General features: G+C 46.5%; 1 protein-coding gene across 4 annotated transcripts; it reads left to right on the plus strand.

The window, feature by feature from the left end:
• The first annotated feature begins 1,277 nt into the window (after nucleotides 1-1,277).
• On the plus strand, nucleotides 1,278-14,504 carry AP3M2 (adaptor related protein complex 3 subunit mu 2). Of its 4 annotated transcripts, XM_086477038.1 has the most exons (9): nucleotides 1,278-1,394; nucleotides 1,943-2,036; nucleotides 8,182-8,353; nucleotides 8,894-9,031; nucleotides 9,570-9,655; nucleotides 10,186-10,319; nucleotides 11,192-11,399; nucleotides 12,249-12,393; nucleotides 12,827-14,504. In XM_086477038.1, the coding sequence occupies exons 2-9, from the start codon at nucleotides 1,986-1,988 to the stop codon at nucleotides 12,925-12,927; spliced, it is 1,035 nt and encodes a 344-aa protein (XP_086333164.1). In that variant the 5' UTR covers nucleotides 1,278-1,394; nucleotides 1,943-1,985; the 3' UTR covers nucleotides 12,928-14,504. The 4 variants fall into 4 exon arrangements, with proteins under 4 accessions (XP_086333164.1, XP_086333163.1, XP_086333161.1 ...); XM_086477037.1 differs by lacking the exon at nucleotides 1,278-1,394 and having other exon boundaries at nucleotides 1,822-2,036; XM_086477035.1 differs by lacking the exons at nucleotides 1,278-1,394; nucleotides 1,943-2,036 and adding an exon at nucleotides 5,627-5,954.
• The last annotated feature ends 405 nt before the right edge of the window (nucleotides 14,505-14,909 follow it).

Genomic DNA, 14,909 nt, shown 5'->3' on the forward strand with positions numbered 1-14,909 from the left:
GATCGTAATTAAATGTTCCACTTTCAGAGACCATAGGAAAGAATAATACAACATTATAATCTTCAGTATAGATGAGGCACACTGAAAACACTTGAGGACAAAGTAACAGGTGACCATATACAATGAAGGAATGCTTATGACACTGCTAATTAAAGATGCTGATGGAAGGGCACGAAGCTCTACTTCACAGCCTTTAGTTGTCTTTAACAAAGACTTTTCCTAAGTGCAGTAACAGTACGCTGTGCTGAAGTTCTATTGCAAAAGAACACTAACCCAGAAGGATTTATAAACTGTTTATTACAAGGAATAGCGATTTTCTGCAAGAGAAGTTTTAGTCATGAGCTAGTCATCAACACAGTTCTCCCATTCTGCTTTCTAGTAAGTACCGAGGAATTTATGAACACACAGAACACATTTGCATACAGACATCGGACTCAATTGCACAGTTCCACACAGCCAGTACTGGAAGGATTCAGAGCTACTGTTTAAACGGGGAAGGATGCAGTGCTTACCTAGAATTCTTTTACCCCGCCAACAACAGATGCAAAGGGAAATACGGTCCCCGAGATCTGCCCGCCCGGCAAAGCGACGCTGCGCTCCCGGGGCGCCCCAGCACGCTCGGATTCCGGGGCCACGGAGGACGCCGTGCTCTGTCCCCAGAGGAGCTCCGTGCGCAGGACGTTACGTAACCGCCCGGCCAGGCCGGGGCGATACCGGGACGGCCCCAGCGCCAGGTCGCTCACTCGCTCCCTATCTGCGCGACAAACGGCCCCTGCACCTGCTACCGCCCGTCCCCTCCCCACCCCGGACAGGCCCCGCACACGGCGCCCCAAGGGGCACGCTGCCTCAGCCGAGAGGCTCGCACCGGCGGAATCGCGAAAAACAGCGCGCAGGCCGCAGCCCCGACGACCAGCCGGGCCCCTCACCGCCCTTCATCCCGCCGGAGACGAGCAGTGCAGCCTAGCTCCTCGCACCGGTTCGGCCGGGCCCGCGCCCGCGCCCGCCTCAGCCGCGCTCTCTCGCGCCAGAGACAGAGCGGAGCGCGGCCCGCGACCCCCCGGCCGGCACCACCCGGCTCATCCGCGCTGTGCCGCGACCGCCGCCTCCCCAGGGTGTAGGCCCAGCGGGCCCTAGGGGAGCGGGCGGCCGGCCCCGGGCCTGGCGCAGAGCGGCGGCGGGGCCGGAACAGGCCGCGAGCCTGGAGCGCCCAGCGGGCCTTCCCCTTCCCCAGACCACGCAGCTCGCCGGCCGCCTGTCCCCGAGCTCCCCAGCACCCGGCACCCGAGCCGGGGCGGTCCCGCCAGCACTGCTTACCGAAGCCTGCGAGAGACGGGAACCGAGAAGCAAAGGCCGGACGGCGGCGAAGCCCGAAACTGACACGGCGGCCATCTTGGGTCCGGAGCTCTGCGGCGGGGGGAGGGGGCGTGGGAGGGGAACAGCCCGCGGCGGGCGGGGGCGCGCGCGGAGAACAGCGGGGCGGGAGCGGCCGCCGCCGGGAAGAGCCGCGGGTACGGAGGCTGCCATAGACCGGGCCCTTGGTGGGCGCGCGCGGCGGTGAGAGGCGGGGCCGCTCCTAGGGTGGCGGGAGCGGCCAGGTCGCCGCCGCGGGGCCGGCTGTTGCGGGCGGCCTGCGGCGCCATGTGGGTAGAGCGCGCGGGGCTGGGGCGGGATGGCGGCGGCGCGCGGCGAAGGCTGGCTGGAGGCAGCGCTTGGGCGGGAGGCGCGGGCGGTCCCGCCGCGGCGGCGGGGAGGCCTCCGCTCCCCCAACCGCGGCCGGAGGTAGGCTGCCGGCTGGTCCCGCCGCCGGGAGCTGGGCGGGAGGGCCGGGGCTAGCGGCCGTGCTCTGGTAGTCGACGGCTCTAACCGTAAGGGAGGAAAGCCATCTCTAGGCTTCGTGAAGCTTGCGCTTGGAACCGTGACTCTTGGTTTTTCTGGCTTAAAGGTGCCGAAGTGACGTAGAACTCCGAGGTAACGATACCATTCCTATGCCAGCTGCGCACGTTCAAGACTGCTCTGTCCCTGGGCACCTTTGCGAGGTAATTTGTGTCGCTTTCTGATACCTTTGATACGTTTGTGGAGTTAAAAAACGCTGCTCTACACGGAAGTGGCCCGGAGCTGTCTAGGTACCGTGGTCTTGGCTCCGCAGGGGCGGCTGGCTGTCGCTGGAAGCGAAAGGGGTCGGTCCCAGAACTGAGGTCCGCCCTCGGCTAGTTTGTGGAACAGCACGGTTCTCCTCCTCTATGCGGAGGTATGACGTTGGACTAGGGTGTGCTCAAAGTTGACAGAATGGAGCAAAGAGCAAATTCTCATTTTACGGCATTCTTTTCTAGGTTATATATGATGAAAAGAATCTCATTTTGTTGTCCATCCTGAATGGCTGTGTGCTGCGCGCAATTCTCTTACCTTTTCTAACCCCTGGCTCAGTTTACCGGTCGTGTGTACACATTTTGAAGTAGGCGTTTTTCACCATTGCCTTAAAGGACAACTGTTGTGTCAAGTTTCATGTGAGCTTCCTTTTTTAGAAAAAAAAAAAAAAATCTTAAGAAGCGTTGTGGAGACAGTTGATAAAGCAAACTTGTCGTCTTTTCTGAATGGCTTTGTTTAGTGTCTTGAGGTGAGAAACTTCTCTTTTGAGCAAGAGGAATTCTTTTGATGTTTTAACAGAATAGGTTTTTCAGTGCATTGAGTGTTCTCAGTGAGTTAGTTACTAGTTGAAGGCAATGGAGTTAGAGATGCTATTGTACAAGGTACTGTACAATTAGTTCTGTTTCTGCCACGTAGACGATAGAGGTCTGGCCTTTTCTTGCCAGACCTGGATTATCCCTGCAAATTAATCTCTTCTCCCATCTCTTCCTGAGTCTTCAAAATTTGGGTGGTTCTATGCTGCATGGCTTTGAAGCAGTGCCTTAAATTACAAGGCTTTTCTATTAGAAAAGCTAATGGAGATAAAAATGTACTTTCCAGATAAGAAAGTAAAGCAAGACTGAGAGGATTCAGTACATAACAGTGAAACTCAGTTGTATTCCTGCACCAGAGTGTATCAGTATGTACGCTCTATTCCATTTCAAAATTGGCAGGAGGTTATTATTAGCATCTTTGCAAAATTAATTGGTTTTGTTGACTATTATAAATTTAAAAATGGCCTGTTTTCTTCTATGCTCTTTTTTATTTTCACAGCACAGGCTAACAGTTAAATCATCAGAATTCCTGCATATGGCAAACTACAGATGGTAAGGAGTTGTTCTATCATAAAGACAGTGCATGGTTTGGCAACACCATTTTGTAGCACTGCTCTTTGACTGTGCTTAGGTTTTTGTGGGGGTTCACGTACTGTAACTGAAGTACAGTACCCTTCTATGAACAGTTTTCAGGCTGTTCATAAATTAACCAGCAAAATGAAATTCTGTTGTGGCAGCATCTTCTGCCATGTTCTCCTTTTAGGTTCCAGTTTATATAAGCTCCCGAGCCACTGTGGAGACTGACTTTCAGAACAAAACATGATCTTTGTGCTAACAGTTTGGAAGCAGCCAGGCAGCATTTCTGCAGCAGTAAACAGTGTAACCGCAAATTGTTCTCTGCAGGTGCCATCCAGACACTTTAACAATCCTGTCTGATATTAAAGCAGAAAGCTATTTCCCCTTTTCCCTCAACAAACTTTTCCTTTGGTGTGCAGAAATAGTTATTACCCTATGGTTGCTCTTGTGTTGGCACCAGCGTTCATGATGGCTAAAGAAACTGAAGTAACAGTAGGAAAAATACAGATGTGACAACTTCATGAACTGAGTAAAGTACTAACAATTTTGATGATGGGTGTAAGCAGTCAGAGGGAAATGGCAGTTTTTAAACAATGTATAATACAGTCAAAACTGAATTGCATTTTATGAGACAAAAAAATGCCTGTATTGAAAAGACATATCGCATGACTGTTGATTTTAAGGTCCAGGTTAAAAAGAGAAAGGTTTGAGTTTCTTGGAGAACTGAATTTATAAAGGCTGTAAGTTGTTGGTCAATTTAACTGTGTGCTGCTGCTGCTTTCTGTCTGTGATACCTGTGTGACTGCAAGTAATACAGTCTCAAAGAGCCTCGTGGACCAATACTACAATCCTTAGAATACCTTTGTGTTGAAAGTAAAGTGATTATATTAAAGTCATAAATAATTATTTTAAATTGAGAAGTGCTGTAATTAAATGACAAATTATTACCCCTTTGTTGCTCTCAGATGTCATTCATTACAGTAATTTGAATTAGACATTTAAAAAGCATTATTTGATGTTTAAAAAATGCATTTGACAGTAAAAGAGAAATTAATATATAGGTCATTTCTTTTTCATTATTTTCTGCTATAGTGAAAAGCTCATTTAGTGCATGTTGAATTATCTAACACTTCAAATAAGGATGTGTGCATACGGCAGTATTAAAAGGTGATGTCAGAGTGAATAAACTGACCTCTGCCCCATTTGGGGGGAAAACCAGCTACAACATATCAATAGAAAACAAGATTAATATAAACTCTGAACTGTGCAGTTTTTTGCATTCTGACATAATCCATCCATTCAGCTTACTCATCTTCCAGACTTGGTGATATTGCTGCTTGAAAGAGTTGCCCACCATTTTGAAGCGTGGTCAGGTGTAAAGACTCAGACCCAAGACTTTCCGTGTTTATGCAGCAGTCAGTTATCTTCCTTTCCACGTAGTAAAGGCTGGATGCTTAGCTTACTTAATGGGACAGAAATGACTTTTTAATTGTTCTTGTGTTTATGTTTGTCCCCAGCAGAGTAGTAAAATTGGAAAGTTATTCGTAATGGCATCTGCCTGACTCAGAAGTCCAGAGATCTGCTATACGACCTGTTCCAATTATGCAAAGGAATCGCTTGGCCTAGAGTTTAGATGCATTTTGCACAACAATTGTCATTTTCATGCCAGACGGATTGTGTTTTTAGTAGCGTTACTACTCTGTGGTGAACAAACCAGCAAAATAATACAGTGGAAAACATTCGACTAACTGCTCCTCGGTGTACAAACTGTGTTACTCAACACATTTTATGGACTATACTGAGATGCCTACCCTAAAAAACCGTGCCTTTAAAAAAAAATGGGAAGCAACACCGTTTCCAAGGCGGCAGTCTCTGCCAGCACCAGCCCCCACCCCACCGGGAAGGCCTGGGCGAGCCGCTCGCCCGAGGAGCCCCCGCCCTCGGCCCTCCCGAGCAGCGGCGCTCTGCGGGCGAGGGGCCGCCGGCGCGAAGGCGGCGCGCCCCCTGCCGACTGGGAGCGGCGGGCGAGGCTCGCTGCGCGCGCTCTGGGGCGGCCCGCCTCTTTCGGGGGCCTCGGCCTGCGGGGCGTTGCTGGGCGCGCTCCCGAACTTGTCTGGAGCCCCGGCAGGCTGCTGTCCCAATCGGAGCTGAGCGTAGCGTGCTGTTCCTTGCGTCATCAGCCGCACGCCTCTCCTCGGCCTATCGGGCGCGGTTGTTAGTAGGTCACCCAATCAGAGTGCTCACGAACACTGCCCGGAGAGGTTAGGGGGGCGTTTTTGGCGCGGCCAACCCTTGCGCCGGGGGGGTGGGGCTTGTGGCAGCAAGAGCGCGGGGGCCTGTACGGCAGTGCGGGCGCGGAGGGGAGGGCGATAGCCGCGCAGCGTAGGCCTTGCTGCGGCTCCGTCCTGGGGCTTGCCCGCCGCAGTCATGATCCACAGCTTGTTCCTGATCAACGCCTCGGGGGACATCTTCCTGGAGAAGCACTGGAAGAGCGTTGTCAGCCGCTCCGTCTGTGACTACTTCTTCGAGGCGCAGGAGAGGGCCTCGGAGGCGGAGAACGTGCCGCCGGTGATCCCCACGCCGCACCACTACCTCCTCAGCGTCTACCGCCACAAGATTTTCTTCGTGGCCGTTATCCAGAGTGAGGTGCCGCCTCTCTTCGTCATCGAGTTCCTGCACCGCGTCGTCGATACCTTCCAGGTGGGGCTGTCGCGGCCGACCGGGGGGTGCCGGCGGGGCGGGGCTGCGCGGCGCCGCTGTAGCTGTAGGGTCGTTGGGTGCGCGCCGCGGAGGCCGGAGCAGGGAGACTCCCAGGCGGCTGCCGCGTTGGGACGGAGAGCGGGGCGAGGGGAGGAAAGGGAGCCCTTCGAGTTAGCAGCAATTACTTTTCTCTTTTTCCGGTCTCTTGGTGCTCTTCCTGCAGCTGCGAGGACCTAGAGTGGGTCTCGAGGGCTGGCGGTGGTTAGGGGTGCACTGCCTCTGGTGACGACGGATTCAAGATCAGCCTATGCTCACAGGAAGAACCTGTCAGCAGTCAAGACTTATATTTCTGTTGTGCAGCCTTGTCGCTTCTAGGAACTGTGAACTAAGACCAAGCTGGAGTTTGTGCGACTTGTAGCCATGTGCTCTAGTCAATAAGTGACAGCCTACCTATGTGCTTACATCTAGCAGTATTTCTCGGAAGCATATTCGCTTCCTAAAGAAACGAGTCCCAGGAGTTGCCCCAGAGCAGCCATATTCACTCCGTGCTGGGGCAGACACGACCGCCAGTCAGTTCAGGGAAACAGTGGAGGTGTCTATCTTCTGCCTGTCAACAGTAGGGTTGTATAGTCTGGATTTGAAATGTCTTGTGACCAGCATCCTACCAGAATACAGGAAATGCGGCTGCTTGGTCAGAGGAATATCATGTGAGCTTTTGCTTCCAGGTGCCAATCAGAACGTGAGCTTAGCCTGAGTTGTGTTTCACTGAGTTCAGGGAGTGGATTGGCTGTTCAGGCCAAAAATGTACTATGGCAGTCACTTAGGTCTTGTTTTTTGTGAGGGAATGAGGTGTGAACGCGTCTTCAGTGGCTTGGCCTTGTGTTGAAATCTGATACATCTGAAAAAGAAGCAATGCTTGTGGTGCAGGACTAGGAATTCTCTAGTGTCACAGTTTATATATGCTTATGCTTTGTGCTGAATGCCTGATCTCTTTAATTGCTGTAAGTAACTAGAAGCTCTGGTTTGTGTGTGCATGCGTGCGCTCTCCAGAAAGATGTATGAAGTCCCCATGGAACAAAACTATGAGTAAATTAAATGTTCAATTTTAAAAATTGCTGAATTGTTGGGACTGCTTCCTATAACACATGCTGAATCTTGAAAGATCTCCACTTCATTTTCTATACCTACATTGTGTTACAGATTTACAATTTGACTTGGCATGTTTTTACTGCAAACTCTAATATTGCTAATTATTGCTTTGGAGTAGGAGCTGAAGAAACAGTAGAGGAATGAAGCTGGGGAATAAACTGGTCTGTGGATCTTTTATGAATCACGTTCTAAGGTTCTGTTTATCCACCTCTTAAATTATGAGGAAGGAGGGTTTTGTTACATGGATAGAATTGTTTTTCAGACTTTTCAGAATACCGGACTTCTGCTGTTAGTCTAATACATCCTAGGGTGTGTAAGCCGTCTGTACATCCCAAACGGTATCAGAATGAAAAAACACAGGTAGTGTGTTAGACGGACTTCGGAAATGTTCTCCTCTAAAACAAACATGGACTTAGGCAGAATTTGCAGAGAGTTTGAAGCTGTGCTTCCCCTATATTCCACATAAAAATAAATTCTAAAGAAGTATTTGTGGAATTGAAGTTAGTGATTGTATTATTGCCTATGTGTATGGAAGCATTATAACAAAAGTAAATGAAGAGCTTTGAGGAGGAGAGGTTGAATTCCTTAAACAGCTGTACTGCACAGTTAAAATACTGAGAGTCCTGTAGGTAAAGGCTACGGCAGCTGAGGAAGGATGTATAATACTGGAGTCTAATGAAAGGCGCCACTGCATGCAAGTCAGTAGTGGCTGCAGGAAATAAGTTTTTCTTGTTAATATTGCTGCTTAATTGGTTGTGATTGAGCCACTTTCAAGTGCTGATTAAAAAATCCTTTAGCTGTCAAAGGGAATCCTCTTATATAGAGAGGAAGGAAGAGCATATGATGATGCGGTCACTTGCCAGCTTGCTGGGGCAGCAGCACAGGTATGCTCAGAGTTGTACATGTCTGTGGGAGTGGTCAGTCTGTCTGCTGTGCTTGTACTAATATACGGAGTTACAGCGTTGTTTCACCTTCTCCAAGAAGATGCTGGATTTACTTCTCTGTGGGAGGACACTGAACTGAATGATCACTAAGGCTTTCTTTCAGAGATTGTCAAGTAACGATTTCTTTTGCACAGGATTATTTTGGTGTCTGTTCAGAGGTGATGATCAAGGACAATGTTGTGGTGGTTTATGAGGTGCTGGAGGAGATGCTGGACAATGGCTTTCCATTGGCAACAGAGTCTAATATTCTTAAGGAACTGATAAAACCTCCCACTATCCTGCGAACAGTTGTCAACACCATCACAGGTACAGGGAAACAAAAAGTAGATAAACTGGGGAGGCTGTGTGGCAATATTGCTGCATGAGTAAATTAGGACATGGGCGAAGAAAATTTGTTGTCCCTTACCATTCTAAACCCCAGCATAGCTGTATCTTAGGAAGTCCTGTGTTAGTGCTTTGCTTTGAGGTTCCTTCCAGTTCCAGCACTAGCTGCACTTTTTTTTTTTTTTTTTTTTTTTTTTTACTGAGACAGATTACATTTCTAGTTACAGCCATGACATGCCTTCCTGGATGAGTTAGTTTGGTGTAGGTTTTTTGTTGGGGTGGCTTTTCTTTTTGTTTTGCTTTTTATTTAGACGTCCCCATCCTTGTTGTAGTTTGTTTTAGAGTTGGATATGAGATGTATATTGTAGAATACAAACAGTGAGTCTGGAAGACTAATTGCTCTCCTACAAAAAGACAGAGGTTCTCAGGAATTAATTACAGTTAAGTTACTTGAGGCCAAGGACTTGTTTTGGAGCATTGTCTAACTTCTGTGATTGTTGTTATTGCCTTTCTTTTTTTCAGGAAGCACTAATGTGGGTGACCAGCTTCCTACTGGGCAGCTATCAGTGGTGCCTTGGAGACGTACTGGTGTAAAATATACCAACAATGAGGCGTATTTTGATGTGATTGAGGAGATAGATGCAATCATTGACAAATCGGGTATGGAAGTTGCTTCTGGTTAAGACAAGGGTAACTTGTTGTGATAGTGCCTGGAGAGAGATTTGGGTTTTCAAAGAGGAGCTCCCTCATCTAAATGTGGGAAGTGCTGTTCCTACTCTTACTCTGAAATGTTGCCAACTTGTAGGTGTTATTCAGTCAAGAATTTTAGAGAGGTACCAAGGTTTTCACTTGTCCTTATTCCTGAGGTCTTGTAAGCAGTTCTATATGGGGAAAAGAGAAGGTGAGTAAAAATTGTGCATAGCGCTGTCTCCTTAGTTTTTGTGCATCTTAGTCTTCTTAGAATTGGGAGTTATTGTCATTAGTCATTAAATGGACATTGCTGGTTTCAGTGGTTCTTATTTGTATGCATCTTCTTTAGAAGTCGTTGGGAATGAGAAAAATGTTGAATGTGCAACGTAATGATCCATGACATTTCATAAAGATAATAAATTTCCTTCCTCTTCATTGATAGTTTTTACACATTGTGATTTCTTTGATCTGGTTCACATCACCTCCCACGTTTGCTTTATTGTTGCAGGTTCCACAATTACTGCTGAAATTCAAGGGGTGATTGATGCTTGTGTCAAGCTGACTGGGATGCCAGACCTTACCCTCTCCTTTATGGTAAAGTTCAAGGATGTATCTTTACTGAAGTATTTTGAAAAGGGGTTCCCAGCCCTGCTACTAGGATCTCAGTCCTGCACTGATAGATTCCAGTAGATTAGAACTTGGGTACGCCAAACAAAAAGGGAAAGAACTGACGATGGAAACTCACAGTGAACTTCAGCAACTTTAAGCCTAAGTGTTTTATTTTCAGATTCTTTGTCGAAAGTACTCTTAGTGTGTGCTGTGACTAAGTTTGAGATACAGTGGTGCTTTAGGCAGATATCCTAAAGGGACAGCTTTTTTATGAGTATGCATCACTGTAATTATTTGACATGACTAAGTTTTCTAAAATAGGATGTAGGTTGTTGAGCACTAATATTGCACAGATGTAACTGCATCAAACAGCTTAACGTGTCTGAATGTAGATGCCTTCAGGTGGGCAGAGTACATCAAATGGTTGGCCCTTCATGGATAGAAGATTGAGAAGAACAGGAGGTTATTTTCAGTAAAACTGTCTTCACTAACCTTATGATTTTCTTTTATTTCAGAACCCTCGGTTGTTGGATGATGTCAGCTTTCATCCATGTGTGCGTTTTAAGCGCTGGGAGTCAGAGAGAATACTTTCCTTCATTCCACCTGATGGAAATTTTCGCTTGCTCTCCTACCATGTCAGTGCTCAGAAGTAGGTGATGAATGTAGTGCTGTGAATTACAAAATTTCTGTCTTCCTGGCTGGGGGGCAGGGTGGTGGGAGGAACTGCTTTTAAAGCTCAGATAGCTCGTTGTGTCAAATGAAGTAGAGGCGCATGATAACTTGTGGCTCTCCTTTTTTTAAAACGCGTTTTCTCCTTGTTTGGAGCAGTGATTCTGTCATTTCTTTTTGGTCAGCCAGCATTTTTCAGAGACTAGTAGCAGACTAACAAATTGGAGAGGGAAAGAATTAGGCAGTATGGAGTAATCAAGGTGTTCATTTCCCATGTTTATAAAAAAACTTTTAGAATAAAACAAGATAGTTTGGTAATCTTGTTTTTTTGACGTCTCTTTTAATAGAACTACAAGTTCTTGTTTACTGTTTGCACTCCTTTCTAGAAGCAGCTTACCAAGTACTAATTTGGGTTACAGATGCTAAAGCATTTTGTTAGACTTTGTCAGCCATAGCTCAAATAGGTGAAAAAGAATGGGAAATCCCAACCAAATGCACAAACATGAAGTTCAGGTGCTGCATTGCCTGGAACTAATTGCCAGCTTGGTTGTGACATGCAAAAACATTCCTCGTCCTTTGCTGAAGTCTTCTGTTACATTGGATGTAGTTACCCGTCCCGTAGAGAGGTAGAAAACTAAGATACAGCAAGCTTGAATAAAGAAAGTGTAATTAAGACTTGAGAACAGGATTCTGACTTTGCTCTTAGATCAAACAAATGAGCGTAGGATTTCCTTCTTTATTAAGGAGACTGGTTTCCAATGTTTTCAGTGTAGAAGGAAAAGATTGCATCAGGAAAAGCAAAGATGAAGGCAAGAGGTTGACGAGGACTTTCTGTTCATGTCTTCATTCTAGCCTTGTGGCAATTCCTGTCTACGTTAAACACAACATCAGTTTCCGTGATAGCAGCTCACTGGGACGTTTTGAGATCACACTGGGGCCGAAGCAGACTATGGGGAAGACTGTAGAGGGAGTGATGGTCACTAGCCAAATGCCAAAAAGTGTCTTAAATATGACCCTCACACCGTCTCAGGGAACGCATATCTTTGATCCAGTTACAAAGGTGAGTGGAAAGAGAGAAATTAGATACTTTTTTTTTTAATCTTTTTTACCTTTCACCAAATGAAATTGAGCTGTTCGTGTTTACATGAACGTTTCCTTGAATATTGCATTTCAGAAGGCAGTATCTCTTCTTGGGGCGAGAACTCTTTTTGCACAGTTGCATACTAGAAGTTGTCTTAATCCCCACAACAAATAGCTCAGTGTCAGTGGATTGTAGTTCTGGTTGCTTAGTGTATGCAGAAAATCCAAGAACTGGTATTGTATGATGAGTCATTAGTCTGGTGGATGCTTTACAAACTACTGCCTATCTAGTTGTCGTGCCTAGTGCTGTATGTTAGACCTGGTGCTTTGCAAACACTGAGGATTTGTGTTGGTTAGTGGGTTTTGATTTGTTTTGGGGTGCTCTGGTTTTGTTGTTTGATCCTTGCCCTGCCTCTTCCCCCCCCCCCCCCTCCCAGGAGTTCACTTTTTTTTCTTATTGCAAATTTTAAATTTGATGGTTTATCCACAGTACAGCCTCAAGCAACACTGCTTCAGCCACTTGGAAAGGAGGCAATTCTGCATTATTTTTGTTGCTGCTACACATAGGAAATGGGTCCTGTAGCACAGGTAGTGGAAATATCATTCATGGTAGGCTTTTGAGGAACCTTGTGGAAAGAGAGAGGGAGAACAAAGGTCCAAGGCAGCTGCTTCTTAAACCTGTACTGTCTCTGTCCAATATGAAAGGCAAGATTCTAAGACAAAGACCTTCTCCATAAAGAAACATTAAAAGCTGTCATTGGAAGGGGCCTCTTCTTTAGAGGGTGTTACGGCATTTCTGTTTCACTGCTGCATTTTCTGTTCCTTGAAGTTGCTGTCATGGGATGTGGGAAAAATAAACCCCCAGAAGCTGCCAAGCCTGAAGGGAAGTGTAAGCCTGCAAGCTGGGACATCAAAACCAGATGAAAACCCCACCATTAACCTGCAGTTTAAAATTCAGCAGCTGGCTATATCTGGTAAGTGACTGTCAGGTAAAGAAGCTGAATATTCACTGCTGTGTCAGTGCTCACTCTGCACATAGCTGAAGTAGCTCTGCAGGCCTTCTGAAGTACATTCTATGTGAAACATGTTCTTCAAGTAAAAAACTCATGTGCTTTAACTACAGATATGTGGATTTGTGCTCTCTGATGCTCTGTGAAACAGCCTATCTACATTTCCTTGCATTTCATGCTTACAGACCTATAAAGAATTTGAGGGTTTGGATGTGTTTGCAAAGAATAATTCTGACAATTGGCAGTTTTCAGCTTTTCTCCGTTCTGTTTACTGCTTGCTAAAACTTCCCCTATGCTTTCTGTACCTCTAGTATGATCTTCTGTTCCTTTATCCTGAAGGCTGGTCTGCTTTGTTTGTGGCAGCAGTCAGTCTTACGCTGTGTTTGTTTGCCTTTAGGACTGAAGGTGAATCGCTTGGACATGTATGGGGAGAAGTACAAGCCCTTCAAGGGGATAAAATACATGACTAAGGCTGGCAAGTTCCAAGTCCGAACCTAGAGGATCCTGGTAGTGAGGAAGAGCACTTTCCTGTTTCTGCTCTCCCTGGCTGTTGGATGCAGCCTCTTACCCATCCATCTGTTTAGGGTTGCTCCCTTGCCTGTAGTAGCATGAGCAGGAGAGGCAGTGCTTATGATGCTGGGGAGCAGGGAAAAGAAGGTTGACCTGAACCATCTCATCCCTAGCTCAGTCTGAAGTATTTGGAACAGTGGCAGATGGGAGAGGTGTTCAGGTCCCTTGGGATTAGTGGGTCAGCTATCTAAGCTTGTATCACCTTCATTTTGCTGTCCTAAAGGAAATTCTAGGGTTTTACTGCCTTTTGTAACTCTTCTTCCTTATATTTTGGTTGGCTTTTATTCCTTTGTAGAGTGATACAAAGTTGCATTTCCACAAACTTCAACTCTAGTGTGATGATCTGGCATCTGCCCTTCTCCATCACTGGGCATTAGGGTGGAGAGCTATATAGTTCTCGCCAGCAGAGAGATCTTATAGCCATTTGCCTAAAAGGGACTGGAAGAAGTGGAAAGGTAGATTGTCCCACCCAGGATGCGAAGTTAAGGAGCCTGAGATTGGGGATAGTGCCACGAAGGGAAGTAGTGGATGCTTTTTCTAGATATTTCATAAGCCATCTTGGTCACCACATATCTTGAATCTCTGGAGATAAACTGGAAATCCATCCAGATCTTTGCATGGTGTCCTGTGAAGGGCTGACTGTAGCACGTGTGATCTTATAACTGATGGGTGGTGACATCTGAATGTAATTCTGCTTCTCTTATTTCGTCAGTATTTGAAGGTAGGGATTCTCCTAGTTTCTTTGGGGAGTCAGGGAAGAGACAGAGATGCAGGAGAATTTTTGTGGAGATGTAGCACTCTGATGGAAACAAGCTGTGGCTAAATTATGATCACTATCCTAGTGACTTGTTGGAACCTCTTTTTGTCTCTGCCTGCCTGTTAGAAATGAAGGTGATACTGCTGTTCTCCTGCTCACTGATGTCTGTCTTTGAGATAATTGTGTCCTGGTACCTTTGTAGTGTTTCTGGCTGTCTTACCTCATTCCAGTTCCTGTACCAGTTGGCTGCGGTGCAGGTGGATTCAAGCCTACGCTGGATTTTTCACTGGGACCATCTCTTCTGCAGGAGCTGTTGCTGCATCTGCCCGTTCCAATCTGTGCTGCATCTCTCTGTACAGCATAAATATGAAATGGGAGGCATCTGCACTGTTCCGTATTGTCTGTAATGTGCTCTTTGGCCACTAGATGCCAATGTATTTTCTCTGTGGTAGCATCACTTGTCCCTAAGCTGCTGTACATGTGACTACAGCATCTGTCAGGTGGCTGTGGAGTCCCACACGTACAGTTCATGCTTGTGAAGAGAACAAGGTGACCCCAAGCGAAGGATAACATACATTCTGGTTTGCATGTGACAGATACTTGCAGTGGATGAGTGGCATCATGCTTGTGGAATTGCAAGTTCCAGTGCAACTGATGAATGCCATAGAGAGTGGCCTTACTGCTGAGCATGTTCAGTGCAAATATAACCTTCAGCAAGGGCATCAATAAAATTCATTTTTACATGTCATCTGTGTCGTTTCAGAGTGGTTTGTGTGGGCTTTCCAAGAAATACAGTTGGTATTTGAGGAGGAAAGTAAATTATGCCAACTGCATTGTGGATAGTGGGTGCCTTAGGGAGATAAATGTCTTTATGCAATTGGGATTGCAAGCTTGGGACTAAGTCACTGTCTCAAAAACTAAATTAATTACTTTCTTGGTAATTTTTCTTAGTGTTTCCCAAAAAGAGTGCTGAGCTTTTCCTAGAATCTCAGTGAAACTGTCTTTAGGAATGCAGCTGAACCATTTTTGTTACTAGGTAGGGTTTTGGGTAGCAGGCTGAGGGCTGTGCTTTAATTATGAAGACAATGAAATAACTCTTTACCTTCCTGCTTCTCAAGTACTGATATTACCCTTTGGCTTTGTAGCTTTGTTT

The sequence above is a fragment of the Leptosomus discolor genome, chromosome 23, assembly GCF_034619465.1.
Source record: "Leptosomus discolor isolate bLepDis1 chromosome 23, bLepDis1.hap2, whole genome shotgun sequence".
Lineage (NCBI taxonomy): Eukaryota > Metazoa > Chordata > Aves > Leptosomiformes > Leptosomidae > Leptosomus > Leptosomus discolor.

What these genes read in the sequence shown, in the direction of transcription:
- AP3M2 (XM_086477035.1), top strand. Translation starts at nt 5,682, where the DNA reads ATGATCCACAGCTTGTTCCTGATCAACGCCTCGGGGGACATCTTCCTG. An exon ending in TGCAATCATTGACAAATCGG is followed by an intron (nt 9,032 to 9,569) that starts GTATGGAAGTTG and finishes TTATTGTTGCAG; the next exon opens with GTTCCACAATTACTGCTGAA. An exon ending in TACCATGTCAGTGCTCAGAA is followed by an intron (nt 10,320 to 11,191) that starts GTAGGTGATGAA and finishes TCTTCATTCTAG; the next exon opens with CCTTGTGGCAATTCCTGTCT.